This window comes from Apus apus, chromosome 4 (assembly GCF_020740795.1).
Source record: "Apus apus isolate bApuApu2 chromosome 4, bApuApu2.pri.cur, whole genome shotgun sequence".
Taxonomy (NCBI): Eukaryota; Metazoa; Chordata; class Aves; order Apodiformes; family Apodidae; genus Apus; species Apus apus.
Genome location: NC_067285.1, coordinates 72,180,086 through 72,205,369, shown reverse-complemented (window position 1 = coordinate 72,205,369; position 25,284 = coordinate 72,180,086). Strand labels below are relative to the sequence as shown.

The following is a 25,284-nucleotide window of genomic DNA, read 5'->3' as shown; positions in this document are numbered from 1 at the left end:
TGCAGCAAGAGTTTTCTTTCACATGCATTTTTTCATTCATTTATTTTGATAACTGGAGATTCTTTCATTCATGTGTGATAACAACTCTGTAAACTAAAAATACAAGGCATAGCAATTATACATTTTTAAAAATTAAAATCTCAGTAGCATGTCACCAAACCACAGTGCCTCAAAAATTTATCTTACCTGCATGCATAAAATTTATAAGCATAGTGTATTATTAAAATAAAGAGAGTATTTTTAGAGGGCAACTTTTGGTTTTGTTATCTGGAAGTTTTCAGAGAATCATTTTTCCATCAGAAACATCTTTATTAGTACTTAGTCAGTATTCACTATTTGCTAACCTAACCTATTGACTGAAATAAGATAATTTATGTATAGCTGCAATCTGGAAAAATATTTGTTACAATTTCAATGTTTTATTTAATATTTGCTATTTCAAATAGGAAGTCTCTTTCATGGCTGAAAGTGATTTTCTATTTTGAAATACTAATTTCTACAGGCTTCAAAACATGCTACAGAAACAACTGAAATCAGAACCAGGACCTTCAGAGCAAGCCAGATGAAATGCTTTGATTACCCAATATATTTTATTTTCTGATCATCGTCAGGAAAAATTCTTGAGACTAAGTTTCCTGATCCTGATTTGGAAAGGACAAAGAAGAACCCAGTCTCTCCCATAGTCTTTTTTATTTTTTTGGCTAGTTCTGCTCCAAGAAGAAACTGCTTATTTGACCATAATTTCCAAAGTGGTTCCCTCTTAACAGTAAAGCTGTAGTATACCTGGGTCATTTTTTCTTCTGTTGGGGAAATTTGTTCAAGGTCACACCCAAAGAAGATTCACACACTGTTAGGAAATTTAGCCTAGTTTCTACAAATCACTGTGTGTATAAACTCTCCAGATCTGTAATTGATTATGAGATCCTTTTAAATTAAACAATTCATTGTTTTCAGTGGATTATTAATTTTAGGGCATGGTATATACCTTTGATAAGCCAACAAAATCCACAAAATAGTATGGGTTACTTGCAATAAAATGATACAATATTTTTGGGTCCTCTGAAAAAATCTATACTAGTAAGGTATACAACTTAATCAGGATTACGTCCCATTACTTTTACAAAATATTCATATTTACAAATTTTGCAATTTCTGCCTTTTGCTGAAGGCTTCACAGATATTATTCATTTAATTCTGCTTCCAAGAATTGAAGCAGTTATTGAAAGGATTAAAATTTATTTTCAATGACATTCTTTTACTTAATATTTTAGCTCAACATGACATACAACTGTAAAACAATTCAAACTTCCGGTACTTGCTGCACTGTCAACTGACACACTTAAAAAAATCTGATTTCTTTATACACATTTCAATTAATTGCAGTATTGTTTACAAACTGTCATATAAATTTAAATATTATTCATAAACTGTATTACAATACAAAGCCTAACGCAGCATGTATCTCTCATATCAAGTAATTTAAAAAAAGACTAGAAATATATCACTAAAATACCTCATGCTCACTAGGACATCTCCATCCCGAAATATAAAAAGAAGGATATTTTCTTGTGTGACATCATGGAAGTTAGCATTTTTTTCATTTGCAAAGAATAAGTCTGGCTTCCAAAGACATTTAAACATAGTTGGGTCCACTGTCAGTGTGTCTGAACCCCTCCAGTCATTGGGAAGTTTGAGTCTGGGGTCATTCCACTTCTGTCTTAGAAAGATGTTGACTCTATAATCCTGATAGGAAGAAGACATAAATATTAGATAAGTCAGAAATCTAGCCAAAATCCCACGGAGAAAGAAAACCATTCTAACAGACTCTGAAGAGAAAAACAATTTACACGGTGATTTTTCTATCACAAAGATAGTAATGACTATTCAAATGGCATTAATAAATGTGAAGTTTTATAGACTTTACTCCAAATAGATAGACTGTGTCTCACTCATGTTTTGGATGTAGTAACTTTCTTTAAAAAAGGACTAAATTTTCCCCCCAAAATAATTTTTGCATCCCCTCAATTGTAGCCCCATTACCTAGGCATATAGAAAAGCATGCAGCAGGGCAGAGAGAGGCCATAGCTTGACTATATTAAATTGCTGCAGGCAGCAGGCATGATATCACTTCTATCAGGATATCCTGCAAGTGTAAATTCCAGATTATTCTCCATTTGGTTCAGTGACACACTGATGGCACAATAACACACTATAGAGGCAGAAAACGGACATGGTAGGTAACAGATTTTACTCTGCACACCCAGAATGCGGGCTCAGACCTTGTAACAGTGATTTGGGACTATCTTGATAATTGAGGAAAACTGATGCCAACTTGCAACACAAGTTCTGAGGTAGCATGTATGAAAGCAGAAAGAGAACAGGTCTCACACAGACAAAACCATGGCTTTACACAGAGGAAACTTCCTTCTGGAATCAGTAGGACTTGTGCTCAAGGATGGACAGTAGTAGAGCCATGCTCAATGAGAACCTGATTTTGCCTTTGGGAACTGGAGTAGCATGTGTCTCAAGGGCAAAACGATACCCGTATGCGTTCTGTCCTTAGCGAAAGCTGTGCGCATCCAAAGGAAAAATCTGACCCAGTATGTCAGTTATGATTTTTCAGTCTTACCTCTGAGTCTTTTTGCTTTTGACATTTACATTTAAGCTGGTGCCTCTTTTAAATGTATATGTAAACTAGACAGATCACATAGAGAAAGAGAATAAAAGTAATGTTGAAATAAAGTAAAAAAACCCAAACACAAACTCCCCAAAATTCTATACGTAAGATAATGTCTATCTCCAGCCTTTCTAAATTTCTTTTATGGTATGTTATGTTATTTCATACATGTCTATTAGGTACAAAGCATCCCTAGATAAGGGCTGCATATTTTAGAGCAGTGGAAACACTGCTACTGCTTTAGAATTATAGCAAAATGTTAGAAGTCTGTGAGTGAAGGTTCTCGATATGTTTGGGGTTTGTGAATGTATTCTGCATAACAAGTCGAGTTTATAACAAGTCAAGTTTATGTTTGTTTTACTTGTTAATGCCCTCTTATGTATTTTTCTCTTGATAAAATGTGAACCCTCTTCTATAGTTCTTACTATAATGTATACATTTACAGCCCAAAGCAAGTGCCACGTTGAGACAGTCATGTTAACTCCAACAGAAAGGAGTTCACTTGGCTAAGACTTCATGCAGAATGATCTACCCTGTTGATTTACCCTGTTAATTGGAATATGGTGCCCACTTTCTCATGTCCAGTTCACCAGTCAGATCAGCCCAAGTATTTTTTTATTACAATGTAATGTGTAATATTTTCCCTTACTGCTTTGTAAGGAAATGCAAAGCATCATAACCAAGTAGAAAGAACTGAGGCAATATTTGTTAATATGCATAGTTCTGAGAGATATGTTACTTGTTGGAAGTCCATTTTTGAAAAAAATATATGTAGTCTGACTTATTTATACAAAGACCTTTATTAACTTGTCAAAGTAAAGAAGTATAAAAAATAGTTGATATGAAGATACTTTGTACTCAAAGTCTCTCATAGAGAAGCTTCAGAACAGGAGGGAATTCAGGTCATTTCCTCAGAAGGCATCTTCTCAATTATATGTATATAATTATATGTATATAATTGAAAATGTACTTTACTTGCTTCTTGCTGAAGTTCCCATTCCATATGCATTTCTTGTCTCAGTGAAAATAGTTACTTTAAAACATATGGGATAAACGCTGCATATTATTCATGCTCACAAGCATTACACTGTTCATGACACCAAAATTAATTTCCCCATAAATTAGTGCATTACCCTAATTTAACAAAATAAGATGCCTTCTCAAAGCCATAGGCAAATGATAAGCAGTGTCTTAACACTTGCCTTCAGCTTACCCATTCAGAAGAAGGAGATGTTTACATCACTGAAAAGCAGAATGCACTGGCAAAATAAGAATTGGAAGTAAGATCAGGTCGATGCTATTTTATTTTCTTCCTTGCTCTATTACAAATAAATATATCAAACAACAAGATGTTGTGACATTTGAAGAACTAGACATACCTAAAACCAGTAGATACAAAAACTGGCTAGCCAGAAAATTATGTGCAGAAGGGTTTCTGCTTAAAAGAATATGAACTATTACAGCATCTGGTATAAATCTATTTTGAAAGAAGTCTGCAACCAGTCCTCTCAAATTTGGGCAATGAACTTGAAGAATCATTATGTGCACCACAATGAGGTTTAAAAGAGGCTGAAGAAGTGGTCTACGTGGATCACATGGTCTTCTTCCTATACATTTTACAAACATTCTTTGAGTACTGCAGAATGATCAGTAATTTATAAAAAAGGGAAGACAAATAGCAATAAAAAAGCTTGAAACTTGGGCAGGGAGTGGTATGGAAGAGACATTCATCAGCATTAGATTTGGGAGAACCCAGTAGGTAAAAAGAATCACAGCACTATTCTACAGGGCTTTGGTCTCCCATGAAACTCCAACAGAAGGCAAGTTGTTTTCAGGGAGGTTGAAAGGGGAGGCATTCTAGGAAAGATTTCAAATGCAACCTACTAAACAGTAGGCATGTGGCCAGAAAAACTCCTCATGCCAGAAACCAGGCATAGCCAATACATATCTTTCTGCAAACCAAAGCACATAGAAGATCATGAAAGACTTTTTCTACATGAACTGTACTCATACAAAGAAAGGGAGCATAATAGTGTTTTTTTAATAAAGTAGAAAATGGCATTTTTAAGAGTAAAGTAAGGAAACAAAAGTTTCCTTTACATACATAAAAATAAAAAAGACCTTTCTGCAAGGTTTTAAAGTAAAGGAGGAGTAAATGGTGTTTTGCTATTTGAGTCAGTGAAGAAAGTTATACCACAAGTACAAATCTACAAATACAGATTCTGTAGAAAGAGAGTCAGATCAGCAGCACAGCTAAAATTTTAGAGCACTATGGGTATTTGTACCAGAAAGGATCTATCCCTGGGAATCCTCAACTGGACTTCAAGTCTGTAACACTTTCTAAATGTGACATAATCACCATAATATCCCTCAGATACACAGTCTAAAAACACATCTGCAAAATCAGAAGTGGAGTTAGCACAAGGATCCCAGACAAGTAGTCTGATGAGCTAGGACACAAGTTACAGGATTCAAGATAAAGGGAACTTATTGGAAGGCAGCAGCTCTGATATAAGCTCTTCCCCATTTTAGCTGTAAAAATGTTTATCCACTCTGTAGTTAATTCACTTTTTCTTTAGTTTTTCCAGGTAACTTGTTCAATACATGTGTACGTCAGAGAAGGGTCTCAGAGTAGGATACAGGACACCTTATTACAGAATCACAGAATCAGAGAATCATCATAGTTGGAAAGGATTTCTGAGATCACCAAGTCCAACCATCAACACAAAAAAACCACACCAAACAGAAGCAACCACACACACTCCACCAAAAAAACCTTCCAATCACTTTGCACCCATGGTTGTTTGTCCCCACCCTTCCATCACCCAAGAGATGGAATTGTCCCTTTAGCATGGCTAAATCAGGATGCTTTACCCCCACATAGATCTTGCAGAACCTATAAATTCAACTATTACAACCAGAAGTGACTACAGAGACAAGAATCATCACAATACTTCATCAACAGAAATACTGAGAAATACATAATTTCACAGATTTTGCAATCAGTATTGATATCACTCCAACCACTTTTGTAGATTCTGGCAACTTTAGAGAAAGTCTAGGAATCAATATTCCTCACAATTCACATACATAAATTCAATGCCTGAGAAAGTAGAGTTGCAGACAGCCACTCTCCCCTCCAACACTGAGGAAGCTTTTTCAGTACTTCTGTCATTGCATGCAGATGTCTCTCCTTTCTGAATGCAAGAGGACCCTCTAGTCCTCCAAAAACTTGGTGCCTCAGCTCTAGGAAACACTTTTCCTGTGGTTCTGGAGGTACAAGTTTTTCCCTAGTCTAAGGGACTTGCTTCTACTATCTGGTCCATTACCCAGACCATCTGAAGACAAGTACCAGACTATCCTCAAGAGAGAAGTGGTTCCTGAATGTCCACAGGACCCAACACCAACCGCAGCAGGAAGAGTTTCCAAAGTGATACATGGAAGAACAGATGGAATGTTTATTTTGTCAGTGCCTCCTGTGATACATTAAAGCAACCAAGAAATAATCCAAACTTCACATAAACATGCTTAGCTATCATGGTGATCGGCTGAATGTAGAAATCTAAATAAAAGCATAAATTAAAGGATGGTGTCTGAAGTTCTGAAATACGGAGGAGACATCCTAGTTAAATTTGTGAGTGGCCATACCAGGAATTCACAGGCAGGCATATATGTATCGCTGTAGAGTGCATACTTAATTTTTTGGGAGGAAGCACATCCCTTGCATTCATGTTTTGTTACTCTTTGGATCTGGGTGAATTGTAAAAAAGCTTCTGTAAAAGTCACTTTTTAAAACAAGCAATAAATCTCAGAAACTTGAAAGAGCCATCTGGCCTAATATATCTGCCATCTTAAACACTTATCTCACTCCTACTTTCCTGCTCTTCCTCCCTGCCCATCTTTAAACTTCAGTCTCCTTTTTGTTTTCAGGAAATAAATCTCGAGGTATGTTCAGCTCACTTACATTCTTCGTTTTAATATCATTTCCCACTAATGCTATTAGTTAACTTACTATCATTTGCAATCAAATCTAAATCTTTATTCACTCCTACTTAAAGAAACAAATTCCTGGCCAAGTTATTCAAAAGCTGTTTCAGCCAGCACATATGTTTTCCTTTCAGCAGCTCTGCAGCCCTGCTGAAATGTCATTAGGACATCGTGTAAGATGGTTCTGAATTTTAAGTGGGTGCTTACATCCTCTGACAACAAAAGGTGTTTTATTATTTATTAGTTGTATTATGGTTTATTGCTTCTGTGCCATTATGACTAGGAATGCTGCCTTAGCCACAGTATTAAAAAGAGCAACCTGGTTTAGGGAACTGCCTGAATGCTTTGAATGCAACAGATCACCAAAGTAATTTCTAAATGGGATGCTCAGGGAGCACCTCAGAGCACCCATGCTGAGCACAGGCCCTGGCTCTGGCTTCACACGTACAGGTAAGACATGATGTCCTCCCCTCTTTTTTTCATAAAAGACAACCCCAATCAGGTCAGAACACCTTCAGCAATTAAATGTTTTGTGTTCTTTTTTCAATAATATGACAGTATTTATTGGATATATCATTGCAAAGAAGATCTTCAAGTCCCAAAATATTTGAAATGGCTTTGCTGAAATGACTTTTTTTTTTTAATTGACAAAGTCAAAATTGTAATGAGGATTAATTTGTGCTGTTATTGACATGTTGAAATTTTATGACTGAACTGTGGGAACATGTCTTTAGAAAATTCACTCCTCAGTTTACCTCACACAGTAAATAAACAGGAGTATGGCAATTGATGATCTACTCCTTTATTCCTCCTTCTACTCCTCCATTATTTACTCTTATCCTCAGAACTAATTAAAACAGAGAACCTGCATGCTTCAGCTTTACGCATATATGTTCTTTTTTTCTCATATACAGTTTTTGTATTTTGTATACTAACATACCAACCAACCTAGATATCAAATTAATTCCCCTGGAATTTCCCTTATGGAAATCAGTGTCTTTCTTATATCTTAGAAACTGTGGATTTCCTTCAATATTCATCAGGCTCTAAAAACAATGTGTGGACAAATACAGAGTGAAACAGATTAATAGGTTCATGACATAAAACAGTCAGTCTATCACTAACCCTATTAACTCAGTTCTCAGTGTCTGCAATCATAACAATTATTTCAAATTTACAGTTCATAATCCTCAGCCTGAAATTTAATTAAAAAAAATTCCATGTGTGCTTTATTAATTTCATTTCAGTCTTACCATAGTTGTCTCTTGAATTGACCCAAAGCTGTTAATGAAGATGTTGACTGCAACATCGACTGGAATTCCTTAAAAAAAAAAAGAAAAAAAGAAAAAAAATATTTACAGTGAACTGCACAATCCAGTAAAGATAGGTTATCATTTATTTAAAGTTTCTCTATACCAGTATCACAGTGTGAAATGTTTTTTATAAGGTCATACAAATTTATCTTTTCAAGTTAGTATAAACACAGTTTTCAAAAGCTGCAGTTTAATCTATTTCCATTGAGAGAAAACAGAAATCTCAAAAACTCTTTTCAACTTCATGATAATAAAAGAGAAAAAAATACCCTTAGTCCAGGGTGTTAAGTTTAAAGCATTTCACAGATCATAAATTTGAATAATTTTCAAATTTTATGATTTTCTGTTATCACAGAATGCACAATCCAGCTTTTCTTTTGCATGCAGTGTAATGGATAGAGGCAATTCACATTTCTAGTGACAGACACTTTTAACTGTCAAGGTCATAATGATGATCCACCATCCCAAATTACCTGGGTGACAAGTGGTATCCCTCAGAGGTCCGTACTGGGACTAGTACTGTTTAATATCTACATCAGCAATACAGACAGTGGGATCAAGGCACCCTCAGCAAGTTTGTGGATGACTCCAAGCTGACTGGTGCAGATGACACACCAGAGGGACAGAATATTATCCAGAGGAACCTGGACAAGCTAGAGAAGGGAGCCCTTGTGAACCTCATGAGGTTCAAGAATGCCAAGTGCAAGGTCTTGCACCTGGGTAGGGACAATCATCGTTATCAATAAAAATAGGGCATGATGTGATAGAGAGTAGCCCTTAGGGATACTGGTGGACAAAAAGTTGGATATGAGCAAACAATGTGCATTTGCAGCTCAGAGGGCCAATTGCATCCTGGGCTGCATCAAAAGAAGTGTGGCCAGCAGGTCAAAGGAGGCGATTCTGCCTCTCTATTATGCCCTTCTAAGACCCCACCTGGAGTGTTGTGTCCAGTTCTGGAGCCCTCAACACAAAGACAGACATGGACCTGTTGGAACGAGTCTAGAGAAGGGCCACAAAAATGGTAAGAGGGCTGCTGGAGCACCTCTCCTACGAAGACAGGCTGAGAAAGTTAGGGTTGTTCAGCCTGGAGAAGGCTCCAAGGGAGACCTTACAGCAGCCTTCCAGTGCTTGAAGAGGGCCTGCAGAAAAGCTGGGAGGAGGGACATTTTACAATGTAGACATAGGATGAAGTGTAGTGGTCTTAAACTAGAGCACAGTAGATTTAGACTGGTTATCAGGAAGAAGTTCTTTACTATGAGGATGGTGAAGCACTGGAACAGGTTACTCAGAGAGGTAGTGGAGGCCCCACCCCTGGAGACATTCAACACCAGGCTTGATGAGGCTCTGAGCAATCTGATCTAGTTAAAAAGGCCCCTTTGCACTGCAAGGAGGGCTGGACTAGATGACCTTTAAAGGTCCCTTTCGACCCCACATATTCTATGATTCTATGGTTCTATGATTCTATGATTCTATGATTCTATGGTTCTGTGATTCTATGGTTCTGTTTATGATTTATAATGACACATTTCCTTACATTGTAAGAGGATATGTTGTGCAAGCCAAGTACAATACTGCAATGTATAAATACAGGCAGATAAAAATTGCTGCATGCAGCTTTCACAGTTGCCTAGCCTTTGTGCAAGAGAAAGCTGCTCTGTTTTATAATAGTCACCACCTTGCCAAGAAAAGGAAGATACTAAGATGGACCGGATTTTTTCCTGTTTTCCACAGCCAGGATTCCTGTCGTTGCAAAGGGATGGTGTGACAGCTGCTACAACTGCCCTCTGTCACCCTGTGGGAACTGATCGGCAGTCATTTAATCTGGTGTTAACAGAGAGTTATCATGAAGCAGGGAGAAGTGGCCTGATGGCTGTGAGAACTAATTATGGTCCACTGGTTTTATTTAGCACCTGTATGTTGAGAGTGTCAGTGTGTGCACTATGTATCTGATCTCCTTTACACTATTACAAGAACTTAATTCAGTGGAATTCTTCCTATTTTCGGCAATAAGAGACTGAACAACATATACAGACTATTCTCACAAAGTAAGCAAATACAAAGTAACATATGCCTCATCTCATTGTTTGTCTGCATACGATATTTCAGTGTACACTGAATACATAAATTCAGACTCGTTCTCCTGGTTCACCAGAAAATCACTAGGATAAAAATGCACTTTTTTCAGTTAAACCAGTTTGTTGGGTTTTAAAAAAAAATCAGACCAGTTAAATGTGGTGGGTTTGGTTATGCAATAAGCAAAAGACTTTGTTCAGCACCTGATGCATGTGACAGAGCACCCACCACACCACTAGTAGCAAAGAGTGTAATATCTCTTCAGATTTGAATAGGAAGTGCCATCCAAGAAAATCACTCATGTGTGAGGAACATTTTCACACGGGCAAACCACTTGTCAGAAAATGTTCTTTTTCTTCCACCTCCCTGTGAGTTAACATTGCATGTCCTCCTTTTTCCTTCCATCTTGATTCTTAGCAGGCTGCCAGCAGGGTTATCAAAAATATAAAGAAATCTGCAATATGCTTTGTGATCTATCATGCTGAAGAACAGGTAGAACAGAAGCTGGATATTTATTCTTTGTGACAAGGCTAAGTGCTGAAAACATACAAATAAGATTCTACAGAGAATAAGAAAAAAGCAGGTCACTTGCTGAAAATTGAGTTTAATACATTTATTTATATATATTATAAGTAAGTTATAAAACTTAGATAAGCAGAACATCTGCAAATGGTCTCCTCAAAAGCACAATAGTGATTGCAGATTTAAACATTTATAGTACTATTGAAATGCATGTTAAACTATCTCTTACTGTATATATCATTAAATATAAATTTAAAAATAAGAAAGAACTGACTTAGGTGAACTGCAGTGTCTGTAATACAATAAAATTGCCTATGTTTTTTTCCAGCAGGGAAAGAAACTAATTCCTAGAAACTAACAGCTGTATGGGTTATTAGAGGTTTTGCAGATATGTATCCCAGCCTTTTCTGCATATGAAAGGAAATCACATTTGCCTACATGGATGATTCATACATTTGACTACCAGCGAGATGCTTTAAAATCAGAGAGTGTGTTTAAATTCATTATCTATTTAAAAATGCAAAGTGTGTTAGTAACATATCTTTGAAGGGTTTGATAACTATATGGTTTCCAAACTATGATACTGCTGATCCCAAATTTTACAAAGACATCTTAAAGGATCTCTATAGAGAATTTTGTTGTTTTAAAACACAGTGAAGCAGAGGTACTACTAATATCTAACTGAAATGTAGGGATAAAAAAGGTATTTAAAAAACTTACCCTGTAAAATCAAATTGTACTTTAAAAAAATATTATAAAATGATAAAAATTATTATAATAAGTATCATATCAAAGCATCACATACTATTAAAACCATAAAATCCTAACATACCATCTTTCAGATCAAAAAAGTATCCTCTGAGTTTCACACTATCTAGAGAAATGACAATTAAAACAAAAGGGTTGTAAATATTACCTCTATATAAAATTTTATGTGTGAAAAGAGCAAAAGTTAAATTCCAAAGATTAAAAGAAAAAGGCTGAAACATCTGACAAACCTTTGAAATTAGGCCTTATCCTGGGATCGTAACTGAGCAATAGTCTATTCAAGATATTGCTGGTAGAATTAGCTGGTACCCTTGCAAGGTCTTCAGCTGATTGCTGGCTGTAAAAAAAATGCATTAGTTACTACTGAGACAGAAACAACTGTAAGTAATTTTAAAGTCATGCCATATCATGAGCAAAACTATGCCCAGCATTTTCGGGTTCCATAGTGTATAGCCTTCCTTGCTTTGTGATGTCTCTGTATTTTTCAAAAGACTATAACAAGTCAGAGCTCTCCATTAACTGTAAACCTCAGAAAATAAATACAGCACAATTCACTAATTGTTCCCTTCCCTCCTAGTACAAATATCCAGGGGGACACGATTTCTTCCTTAGTAGAAAGCAGCCACCTGAGCTATTTTTAGTGACCGTCAGATTAAGAACAGAAGTAAACTGACAGGCACTTCGTAGGTGCCAAACCATGGGAGGCTTTTGGCAGCCTCCTGCTCTCGCATGTCAGAGCCAGCTCCTCCAGCGGGCTGGAGCCATTGCATCATCTCCTTGTCAAGTGCTAATAAAAGCTTTGTTATGGAAAATGAGGCCTTGCACTCTCCTCTGGTTCCTCAGGGGGAATTTAAACATCTCCATTTACCTTGTTATTCTGTTGGGTGTTAAAGCCATTGTTAAAATAAAAAAAAGAATCTGTGACAGGTAAATAGTTACAAGAGTAACATGAAATTGAGTGTAATAAAAATCATTAAGGGTGCAACTGGCCCCACCCCACAGACTTCAGGCACCTGGCAGGCTGATAATGTAATGTAAATTAATTTATATGTTGTCTGTAGGACCTACCCAGTGATGTTTTCCAGTTTTGAATCCTGTCTAGTAATGACTTTTCCATCCATTTTATGACTACTCTGCTGACTTCCTGTCATTTTAATTTAGTAACCAAGATGCCATGTAAAAATAAGGCAAACACCCTACAGAGGTATAAGTCATACGGATCAACAATATTACCTGTAGCAAATTAATGTCTGAATGGATGTTTTAAATTATCTAGTCTATTTCCTAAATGTTTTCCACAATCAGTAGTAGCTGCCGTTGCCTCCTTTGCCCGGCTTAATTTCTTTTTTCCGTTATTCCTTCCCATATCAACATCAGTTTGACAGACTTACAGCTGATTCTTTATAGCAGCTCAGCTCATTGCTAGTTTTCTCCTCATCCTTCAGTTTTCTTCATGTCCCCTGGGACTTCTGCATTATTCAAACATTTATCAAAGAAAATATTAACTCTCCACAAGGTTTTTGGCCAGTTAAAAAAGCAACAACTTGTATGAATGCATCAGACTTCCCAGGTTTAAGATGTCCAATTTGAGAAGCTTCTGTTCAGCATCTTCCTTAATGACTACTGGGAAGTTAATTAATTAATAAATAACTATCATCATTGCTTTATATCACTATTTGATCAAAAACTGGAGACAAGACCAGATCCTAGCCCTTGAATAATCTAGTTTTTATTAATAACCTCTCCTTTAAAATCAACTGTTTCACCTCAAAACTATAAGTGAAAGAACAAGAGCAACTGAACAAGACTTGTTGACTTGGTAGCACTTACTATGTCTTCACAGTGAGATTTAATCTCCTCACTTAACATTTAACAGCTAAAATGTTTAAAAGTATGAAGGACTTGCCTATTATTAAAAACATGTAAACCATTTATAAATGCATTTTATTCTATCATAGTCTCCTTGACATCATTTGAGCATTTTACCTTTCAGAAAAAAAAAACAAAACAATTTCTATTTTCCCTATTGTATTAAGGATATTTCTGAAACCTAATGCTGCATATCTGTTTAACTATCTGCTTGCATTTGTTTGATGTTATACATGAGGGAGAAAAGTACACCAGCTCAGCTATGACATCAAATAACCACTCAATGCTCCTTGAAATTTCAGACTACTCGCCACTCACTAACAGGATTAGTATGAATTCAGAAGGCTGTCCAGAGATGTAGCTACTGAAAAGTGTGCAACCATGAGTGTATCTTCATCTATAACATGCAGGATGACAAAAAATTGTGGAGCAGCTTTTAAGTGGCTGCAGCATATAACTCCTCCCCCACCTCCTGTAAATGCACTAAAACTGCTGACACATACAACAACTCCACATGTGAATTACCTCTTTTCTCCGCATTTATCTAGAGATAAATGGTCCACTAATAAAACAAAGAATTTTTTACTTTTTGTAACATACGTTAACTTTCACTAGTACGTCCTTACTCTGGGTACAATAAACCTCTGCTAATTTACTATTAGAGCAATTAAATAGCAATAGATGTTCTAATCTTTTTGAATAATTGAGAAATTCACTTTCAATCAGTTCTCCCAGGGCTATGTTTCTGGCTTTTCATATTTGATTTGAATTTGGATCATTACGCAACAGGACTAATTTATTACTGTCATTTTGGGATTTGCATTCAGCTTTCAGTGATAACCTCTACCAATAAACAGACCACTACAGAAACATCATCAACTAGCTGTGTATGGTTTTTTTTTTCACTGTTACCACTAACTGGACAACTGAAAAATGTGAAGTTAAATGTTAAGATTATTTCACATTTTTTAGCAGCAACAAGGCACAGAAGAATGTTCATTTAGCTATTTAAGAGGCAGGCAAACACTCTGTACACTGTATTCTACCTGATATGAAAAGGTTCAGGGCACTGTCCAACACTTTAAAATCTAAAATATCTACATCAGATGCCTACAGAAATTATATTTATAAAAGGAGGGCCTTCTTAACACACGCAATAGGAAATCTTTCTAAATCATATACACCTGTTATTCATGAAATATCAAAACAAAATCAAACAACTACTAATGAACAAACTAAAATCTTAGTTTTAAAAAATTTCTGCTGTGGAGTAGACATAAAAGTTAATTAAATAGTGATGACACTTATCTGAACTGCACGGGTTAGCGTGGACACATAAATTAAATACAGATGCTCATAAAATGCTATAAGGAAAAGAAGAAAAAAGCCTGAGAAATTAAATGAATGAGCATCAAACAGCAAAAGAAACCAGACAGTGCTGATAGGTTTATTTGTCTCTTCAAGTAAGATGAATAAGGTGGTAGCATTGTGAGATCTGATTTGCACTGCAGAGTTCTGTTAGTACAAATACCTGTTCCGGCTGCTTGTTCAAACATCAACCATGAATTAGGGCAAAGGAGATTTACAGCACTGGGATGACAGAATGGGATGAAGAACAGGTGACAGGATTGCTTTCTGGTAAAGAATATAATGATCACATCTTCTGTAAGTTGTTGGGTAGTGTTTAGAGCTTACAGAAGCGTAATGTGTGCACATTTATCCTCCTCTGTGTAAGAAGTGAGTGAAATAAAACAGTATTGGTTGTTTTAAGTTAGAAGAAGCACAGAGGATCAGAAGTTGCTATTTTTTAAAGGTGACTTTGAATGAAGTGGTTGGAATAGCTACTAGCAGAAAAAGCTTTGCTGAGTATCAAGTCATGTTTTCACATTGTCTTCCATAGTATGCTGTCATTGAACTAATGTCCGCAAATAGCACTCATGCAACTAAACATCATCATAAGGACTGGGTTTCCTTTAGAGAGCCCTGATGATCAAAATGGCTAAATTTCACCTGCAAATCAATAAATCATATGTGCAGCTTTTGGTGAGTTAAGAAGTGATGCCACTTTCAGAGTGACAGACAAGCAGAATAACTTAATGAAACAGTGAATAGGATGGGTTAAGCACATGAACAAACAGGCTGGGACTATTCATGGCACTAAGATATTTACCTAGAGCCACTACTAACCCTGCTTAATTGGCCACTCAAAAAGGCATCTATGATAGGTAAATGTGTAGACTACGTAAGAGAAAATTAATTTCAGCTAAGAACTCCCTTCCAAAAAGAAGCAATACTGCTATTTGCTAAAGGCTGTCTGATTCCCATATAACAACACTCACACCAACTGAGAAGTTACTCACTACTTTTTCTTACCCCACCTAGAGTTTTCACATTTGTGAAAAGCTGATAACTAGGCTAAGATTTCCTTTAGATATCCACCAATTGTAGCATGCACTGTAATTTTAATATATTTATTTCAACTGGAGTTAAATGGAGGTGGAGCTGCTGGAAACCATTAGGAGGTGGAAATGCAGCAGCATTCTTCACAGCAATTGATGGGTTCTCATCAAGATACGGTGAATACCAAACAAAGGGTAAGGCAACAAAAGTCTCATAGCTGCTATAATGTAAATTTAAAAGCAAGTAACAATAAAGCTAGAAACTGCCTTAACAAGAATTTTGCCTAAATGACAATTTTGGGAAAAGAAAAAAATCAACATAAAAAAACTCCACAAACCCAAAAACCAAAACGAAACACCACAAAAAATCCAAACTCAAAGCATGATTTCTCTCTGAAAAAAAAAAAAAAAGATTAAGCAAACAGTATTCTCAAAAGTGTTCTTGCTTCTACAAACATGGCCCTCAACATTCAGAAAAGCAAACAAAATAGTTCAGTCTTTCAGCATAACATTTCTGTGTGCTATGTCTGGCACCTCTTTGAGAGGTTACTTCTGGTATCTTTGATGAATAAAAGCATGACTTTAAGTATTGTATTTCACAGGATATGCAGTAAGGTGTCCAGCTCCTTTTCCACTGCAGCTCTGCATACTTCATCAATGCCTTTGAAAAACACGATTAACATTTTCAATTGATGGTGATTGATAATTATTTTCATAACTCACTAATCAAAATCCGGAAGTTTAAATAACCATATATGCATGGAAAAAGGAAGCATGTATTACATTTGGTTTGAAATGTATATAGCTTCCTTGTGCTAAAGAAACGTTGTCAGGAGACACTACATCTCTATGGGTTATCATGACATTTAGTCTCTCAGAGTTCACTGAAGTTACAAAGAGTCTTTGTCACACCCAGTGCTACAGAAGGATGACTGCAGCAAAGTGTATGAACATGAGTGGGAAGGAGACCTTGGCTGTTGAATTAATTCACCTACTGCCCTGATCCCTAGTCTCAAAATCCCATTATGCTGAAAAATTTCTAACTTCAGAGGAGAGCATTAATATATTTTTTACCTTATGGTATGACAATCAGGAAAAGGAAAAAAAAAAAAAAGACATGTCATGGGGACATATTCACATGCCATCTTACATTACACTGCAGTCCAGACAGTCAGGTAGCATGCTTATTCTAGTGTTGGCATTTGCTTAGAATGCATAGCTTGAACAACCTAGCATTAAGCTAAGTTCAGTTCTTTGTTTTCACATCCAACATTGCCAGGGCCAGACACCTTAAGGAGTGTTTGCATGGTGCCTTCTTATTATTCCCTAAGCCTGAGAAAAGCAATCTTACTCATCTGCCTGCCACAGAGGTGACAGCCCCCAAACTTGTAGAACCATGTTAGTACGGTACCTTCATCCAGCCTGCCCAACACTGCTCCCTGCAAGCTAACTGTTTCCATTTCTTATAATTAGCTTGTTTGCTCCACACCTAGACATCTCTGCATCCCACCGGAATCATCACCTAAGCAACCCTTGTGCATAAGGGGCATCCTGTTATGTCCTCATATCACATGCAGACAGGTAACATGATCAGCACCCAGATGCTCAAGCAGAACTACAGACATTTTTAAAACAGTTTATGCACATCCATTTCTTGTCCTGGTCTTTTTTCCAAATGTGGTAAGTACTGAGAAAATACTTGGATACTGGTAAAATCTAACTACCTTGTATGGTGGTATAAGTGGATATACATTCTGTTTAATTTCTCTTTCAAAGATCTTTTTGGTGGAGCTGAGAACAGAATTTAGTCCTATGGTTTTCCTTGTGCTTAAGTTTAGGAGGTGTAATTTAACCTGCACATCCAAGTATTTTCCTAGCCTGAAGGTTGTATATGACAAATGAAGTCAGTAACTCTACTGCATGATTTTCGTGTCTCATCACTGCAATGTTCATAATAGAGTAAACACTGCTCACTGAGAGGGAGAATTACTGAACAGAACCAGCCTACCATGCCTAATTACTGTTTTACAAGAGAACTTAGATTTGCTTATATAGCTTTATCTTTTACTCCCCAGCATGTTTATCCACTCTGAAAACAAATCCTCAAATGTCCTGGAATGCGGCCCTATCTGTTTGGGATCACAGCTTTCCATGAGAGTTACATGCTACAGAATAATTAAACCATTGATCAACTGCTGTTATTGTAGGGCAAAAGAATTTTTATAGCAACCAGATCTGGGCTTTGCAATGTACTTATCTTCAGAATCACTGTGAGATGTAACTGCCTCCACAACCAAATTCAGGCTTTTCTTTTAACTTGAGTCCATCTTCTCCCACAAACTGTATCAACCCTCCATCATAGCTACAAATGAAAAAGTTCATAAACTATTAACAGTGTCTTCTACAAGATGTGGATGAAGACACAGATAATTCCACTTTCCCATCGTTGACATTCTGGAGACTATCACATACTAAGGATAGAGAGGCCATGTATACCTGAACACTTGATATAATTTTTAAAAGTCCTTGTCCATGGTAAGGGGAGGAGGTGTCAATATACAAGATGCACTTCAAACTTCTACGTTAGTCTTTATGGCAAGAGCATGTCAGAAACTGAAAATTAACCATGAGAAATTTTAGGACATACAACAATGCGTCAAAAGGTTTGTTGTTTTGTTGGGTTTGGTTTGTTTTTTGCTATGTTGTGTTGGTTTTTTTCCCTAGTTCCACTGTCTTTTGTTGTTATTATTTAAAAGAAGCTGTTTATTGAACCTTGGCATCTGTGACCTTTCTAAGCTTCCAGCTGGCAGATGGCACAAGCCATGTTTTCTGGAGGGCTTAGAGGGCCATTTCACAGTTTCTGAAGTAGATGATACGCTTTATCGAATACAAGCTAAAATATGATTTGTACTCCTGCTTTGTGGGTAAAAAAGTCTCTATAGCTATCACACAGTATTTAGGTAAATCACACACACAGATACAAACCTTCATGTGGAAAAGCGCATAAAGGTGAGGAGAGTCACTTCTAAAAGCACAGACGAGAACGAGATTTAGTTATTGAGGTTACACTCTCAGCATTGCTCTGGCATTAGAGACACTGTGGGATCTTCAGAAACAAATGTGCAAGGGAACAGCTGAGTCATCCTAAAACTAAAATTAAGGGGAATAGCTGTGATTAAGAGGACAGTTATAACTGATTTTGTTAGCTGCTGTTTGACACTCTTACATCTCTAAGCCTTCTATAACTGCCATAACTTAACTTCCCTTTCCTTACAGTTTCATTTGTCTAGAGCTCTTGCAAGCAGTTTTGAGTAGAGACCTTCTGGGCTACTATGGATTGTGGAGATAACAACAGCAGCTCACACATCATAAAATAACTGAAGTATTTATTATGCCATAAGAAAAGGAAAACATTTTTCAGCAGTGCTTTTAGAAAAAGTCACAGCTAAGTGTAACATATTTACCAGAAACAGGTATTATGAGGAATTATGAAGAAGTTAATAACAGGTAAAAAAGAAGTAACAGAGGCAATACAGCTGATGGGTTAGTCTACAATCAACAAAAATCAAGCCATGAAATCCATCTGCATGTGCATTGAAATAATCTGTATTCAGTACAGTGAATTTCAAAGTAAACTTGGTAAACAAGAACACTGTAATCCAGAAAATCCTTAATTTCTTTCTTGAAGAGGTAGATCTGGTTTGGTTTGTTTTTTTAAATATTTTTCATTGAGTCAAAAGGCAAGCGTTTTGTTACGCTAAAGCTCTCTATTTTATTGTACTATGCATCACTGGAAGCCAGATACTCAGATCTATGCTGCAATGCTCCCTATCGTAGGATTTCAGACCTAATATATCAATTTCTTTGTTAATCAACAAACATTCAGGAATCAGATACAAGTATAATTACTCTGTTTCATTTAGAAAGCCTGAGGTAATAAGGGAAATTATCTAAATGTAAGCTGTGAAATCTTACATCTGTTCTGAGCAAGCATTAAATCAAAGTAAGAACCAAGGGATTAAGCATCAGCTTCATGAAAACCCTCAATAACAAATCTGGGAAAAACAGTTTCAGAAATAAATGAAAATAAGATGGCTAATCAAGCTGCTATCACACAACATGCTGAGAAATACAGTGTTATCAATCATCACACATAAGAGATTTTGCTCTAAGACACAAAATAGAAATTCCCTAAATGAAGGAAGCAAGTATCTGTTTATGAGACAACAATGAACTTTTTACGGGCTGTCTAATCTGCTTGTTTTCAGCTTATTCTAATAGCAGTGAATTTCATGCCAGAGGGGTGCATTTGGCAAAGGGGTTGCATGCAGGAGAGCCATAAAAGGAAAAGCTCAAGTATGCTTAGATTCCATACAAACAAATTCATGCTAAAGTCCCAAGCCAGTCTTATAACCCTCCATTTCTTAACACCAAACTAAAGAACTCTAGCGGTAACATCAGATTCTGCATAAATCTTTCCTGGAAAATTATTTCCATACATTTGATTTGAATTATAAAGTTTGTAAAGAGAAGATTGTTCCTTATATAATTACTAGCTTGTTCTCCAAAGGAGGTAAAATTTAGCTTTTCCCATGTTGTAAGGAAACAAAAGGCAATAACTTGTTACAATTAAGCTTTAAATGCTCTTGCACCAGTAACCAATGCAAATTAAAGGTAGATTAAGATTTTTATTTACAAATATATGTTTCTTTAGGAATTTATACCATTCCATTTTATAAATTACACAAATTTGGTTTTCTTTAAAAAAGATACAACGCATTATTCTAAAAGATTTCTCTGCTGCTTTACTAGTAAATTTTTAATTCAATCATTCCCTTCAAAACTATTTTGGGTCAATCCTTATGGTGTCACTTATTTCCCACTCCACTGCACTGTGCTTTGCTTTGTTTGTGAGGAAAGATTCCTTACTTTATTCACAGGAAAAAAATGATGAAGATTAGGCAGCCCTTTTTATAAAGTGGTGTCGTCAACTAAGGAAGTTTTGTGAGAGATTATAAATAACATGCTGGTGATTAGAAGTTTGCCATCAGTAGCCTAAGAGAGCATTCAATAATTTCTCTGCAACACAGAACTGACCTTCATTGCTTATTCACATCTGAGGTCTGCTAGGTGCCAGTCACAAAAACAGCAGTTCTGCAGCCCTGCTATTTTCATAGAATCAAAAAATCATAGAATTATAGAATGATTTGTGTTGGAAGGGACTTTAACGATCATCTAGTTCCAACTGCCCTGCATGGGCAGGAACACCTCCTACTAGATCAGGGTGCTCAGAGCCCAATCCAACCTGCCCTTGAACACTCTCGGGGATGGGGCCTCCATAGCTTCCCTGGACAACCCGTACCAGTGTCTCACCATTCTCACACAACACAATTTCTTCCTAATGTCTAACCTATATCTCGCCTCTTCAAGTTTTAATCCATTACCCCTTGTCCTCTCACTACAAGTGGTTGTCTCTCAGGCTGTGAACTTCAGCCAAGTAAAATCTAGACAACTTGTTAATTATTCAGAAAATCCAGTATGGCTTATTGATAGGGCAATGAATTCCAGCTCGTAGCACTGAATACACGATATATCAGACAAATACTGGATTCCAATAGTATTATCACAGAAGTCTTCAGCAGCCTGGAATTAAAAGTATAGCTTTGAAAAGTATAGCATTTATACAATGCTTTTCAAGTATATTGATGACATGACTTCATCATACAATCACAAAATCATAGAATGGCTTGTAACACCCACCAGTATAAAAAAGAGTAGGGTACCAAGAAATGCGATACTTAAGAGAACAAATAAATAAATCCATCCACTTGTTTTCAATTCTAATTAAGAGCAAGAACAGGGGAAGTGCTGGTGGCTCCTATGGAAGATCCAGATTGAGTTCCCAGCTGCGTAACTCACTTTCTGAGGCCTTCAGTGCTTAAGCCAGTCCTGGGAACTACAATGTTTCTCTCCTTGCTACAAATCCTCATGGTAGCTCAGACCAAAAGTTCCACAGGGGGTTCAACTGAACAATTCAAAGGGGATAGAATGAGTAGGGGTGATTTCAGATGAGTCATGATTGCATTTGAGACTTGTATGCTAATATAAGCAAACCTGAACATACATCTCTTTACTGTAAACTCCTTTACTGTAAGGGTTACGGCACTGGACCAGGCTGCCCAGAGAGACTGTGGAGTCTCCTTCTCTGGAGACTTTCAAGACACATCTGGATGCGTTACTGTGTGACCTGCCCTAGGTGGTCCTGCTCTGTCAGGAGGGTTGGACTCAATGATCCCTAGAGGTCCCTTTCAAAATCTAACACCCTATAATTCTGTAATTGTATTATCTCATTTTTCAGGTCTCATATAAAAAAAGGAAAGGAAAACACTCATCATACGTAGAAACCTTCTGAAAATTCTGGGTTACAAATAAACATCACTGTCAATATTTTAAAAGAGTGGGAACTTTAAAAAGTATTATTTAAACATTGCTTCCATTCAGTTATTCTACTTTTTTTCCTGTATTTTTAAAGAAGTCTATTCATGTTAAATAGCTGGTCTCATCTTCTAGTCTTCTTTTATGGTCAAAGAAGAATTACAGAATCATAGAACGGTTTGAGCTAAAAGGGACCTTGAAGATCATCCAGTTCCAACTCCCCTGCATGGGCAGGAACACCTCCCACTAGACCAGGCTGCTCAGAGCCCCATCCAACCTGCCCTTTAACACGTCCAGGGATGGGGCTTCCACAGCTTCCCTGGGCAACCTGTTGCAATGTCTCACCACCCTCACATTTCTTCCTAATATCTAACCTAAATCTCCACTCTTCCAGTTTTGATCCATTACCTCTTGTCCTCTCACTACGAGCCCTTGTAAAAAGCCCCTCCCCAGCTTTCCTGAAGAAAACCTCCCCCTCCAGGTATTGCAAGGACACTATGAGTTCTCCCCAGAGCATGCTTGAAATCTGCCTGAACAATTTTATCATTTCAGGCCTACTGCTCTTCTACTCTTATTGGCAACTTACTATATTCCATTGATCTTGTCCTTGGGTATTTACACCATAACACTAAAAAGATGAGCAAGGCCGGCCAAGAATATGACAAAAGAGATCTCACAAATAAAACTGTTGTGATGTTGTATGGATCCCAACCAAAAACGTGTTAGGCATTAGAAAGAGGGAGTATTCTTTAACATCAAGTAATCATAGATGCCCAGAATATATTCTCTATTCATCCAGGCAATCACAGATTTTAATTTCTGTATTTTTACAGAGAGAGTATTTCATAAGGGCATGCTTTATAGCAACAATCAATCCACCTCCATAAAAGTTACAGTACTGTAAATTAGTGATGGAAAGTGCTGAAGACCTTCATTCTATCCAACATGCAGTAAGAACATGCACAGGACAAGTCTTCTCTTACAGAACTAAGTTAATCAGAAACTGAATTTCATTACAATAGTTTTGCATTGTCCTTGCTTTTCTCAGTACATCTGCAACATGATGCTACAGAGGAAAGCACTATGGGCTTCATACTGTGTTCCCAGAAACAGCAAGACACTGGGTTGGAATCCCCCACAAAGAAATAAACCACCTGCTATGGCCTTGATGTTCCCCTTCATTAAAACAGTGGACCAGCCACTAAAGAATCACAATCATTAACAGAACTTAGCTATGATGCTGCTCAAGCCCTCTTTCTCTCATTCCCACCCCAAACCCCATTTTTGCAGCAGAAAGCAGCAGCTTTAACTTCTGCATAATTTCCACAATTACAAATATAGTAGGATGAACATCACACAAAAGCATAAAAGAAACAAGGAACATACGATGGACACAGATACTGCTTCTTTTTCCCCTTTCCTTTCTTTGAAGACTTCTCTTTGGAACAGACTTCTTCAACCCATAAGGAGAATGAGATGAAAAATAAAACCACTAATAAAAACTTCATCTTGAACATGAAGCTTCAGAGAAACCTCCAGTCTGTGGCAAAAGAAAAGAAAGAGCTTTATGTTAGTAAAGTTAGATATGTAAAATGGGAACACATACCTACAAAAAGTTGAAAATGAGATTTTTTGGTTTTGTTTTGGGTTGCTAATTTTAATTTTATCTCAGTTGCCTTGGGAGCAAAGTGAGGTGTGCCTCTGACGTGGAACCAACTTAGGCAATTTTCTGACAGTCAAGTAGCTTCCCAAAGTGAGGAACAGATTTAAGCGCAGGTTTGCTCCAGTATGTTTAAGAAATAAACTGCCTAACTCAAAATCCTCAGAAACTTGCTACAGAGAACTCACTAAAAAATGTCATGTGTCAGCTGCACTGAACGTGGTTAAATGTGACCAACCAGTCATCTAGTAAGGCAGAGAAATGCAAGCCCTCTGTGACCTTGGACAGATAAAGCAGCAATTGCTTCAATGCTAGTTAAGAGAAAAGACTGCAAATGTAATTTTACCTACTGAATTTAAACATAAATTACTATTTATCACGAAGTATTCATGCTGCAGAGCCAGCCCTGAAAAGGCCTTGCAAAGATGACTAAACACAATCTGCGAAACTGTGCTTTATTACAGTGTGTCCAGTTTAATACTGTAACTTCTTAGGGGTGAAGGCACACACGGCAAAAGCCCGGAGCCCTTGTCGCCTGTACCCGGCCCCACCAGAGACTGCCCCACCGGCCCTTGCCCGCAGCCCTACGACACCCCGGGCATTTCCCATTTGCTCCCCATCCCACCGATACTTCCCAGGCATTTCCTGTGCCTCAACATCAGCTGCCTTTCCCACTTTTATTTGTGCATTTGGTTGCAATTCTTTTGAGGGAGCAGTGGCAGCCTCTTCCTCTCTTCCTCCCACCTCCAGGAGGCACCGCGACGCTTCAGAGACCCGCAGCCCCTCTCCCCCGGCCGGCACTCTCCGCGGAGCTGCCCCCGCCGATACCTCCCCGCGCCCGGTCCCCGCGCCTCCCCGCACGGCCCAGGCCTCCCTCCGGCCCCGCTGCCGGGGCGCGAGCGGCCCGGCGCTGCCGGCGCAGAGGGGCAGCGGGGGCGGGAGGAGGGAACCAGCGGAGCTCCCCTCACGCCTCGACCCCCCACGCAGCGGCCGGACGGGCCCGGCGCTGCCCCGCGGCAGCCCCCCCAGAGCCCCGCCGGAGCTCGCCCCGGCCCCGCTGCCGCAGCCCGGCCCCCGGCGCTGGCCGAGGTGCTGACGGGCCCCGGGCGGCTGCGGCCCGGCGTGGCGGGGGCTCCGGGGCCGGGCCCTCGCTCCTCCTCGGCCCCTTCCCTGCCCGCCCCGGCACCGCCGCGGCCCTCACCGCCAGCCGCTCCGCCGCGGCTCCCCTCCGCGATTAGAGCCGCCGGCCGCCGGCGAACCGGCGGCGAGCCATATCGCGGCCCGCTCTCGTGGCGAAAGCGCGGTTCCTCCGGCGGCGGAGAGAGCCCTACCTCCGGCGGTGCCCTCCGCGGCCAGTGAGCATGTGCGGGAGCCGCGGCGGCCTCCCAGTGAGCATGTCCCGGCCGCCCGCCCGCACATGGGCACTGGGCGAGCGCGTCGCGGGCGGCGGGAGGGCTGGGGGCGTGCGGGGGCCCAGCGGGTAACTCGCTGCCCGTTCGGACCCCCCCGCAGCCCTCCTGGCCTTCCCGCCGTCAGAGGTGGGGCACAGACGGGGCACATGCCTGATAGAGTTGGCAGGAA

The 25,284-nt window shown here is 38.5% G+C and overlaps 1 protein-coding gene across 4 annotated transcripts in view; it reads right to left on the bottom strand.

The window, feature by feature from the left end:
• Positions 1–25,071, bottom strand: part of GLRB (glycine receptor beta) — a 46,369-nt gene extending 21,298 nt beyond the window's left edge. The window contains exons 1-5 of one of the 4 annotated variants that reach the window (XM_051619078.1): positions 25,035–25,071; positions 23,430–23,583; positions 11,571–11,677; positions 7,918–7,985; positions 1,514–1,743 (exon numbers count right to left, since the gene is read on the bottom strand). In XM_051619078.1, the coding sequence (XP_051475038.1) occupies positions 1,514–1,743; positions 7,918–7,985; positions 11,571–11,677; positions 23,430–23,560 (536 nt within the window). In that variant the 5' untranslated portion in view covers positions 23,561–23,583; positions 25,035–25,071. Of the gene's footprint in view, positions 1–1,513; positions 1,744–7,917; positions 7,986–11,404; positions 11,421–11,570; positions 11,678–23,429; positions 23,584–24,904; positions 24,978–25,034 lie in introns of those variants that run through there. The other 3 variants (XM_051619077.1, XM_051619079.1, XM_051619080.1) reach the window with 3 other exon arrangements.
• Positions 25,072–25,284: the final 213 nt, after the last annotated feature.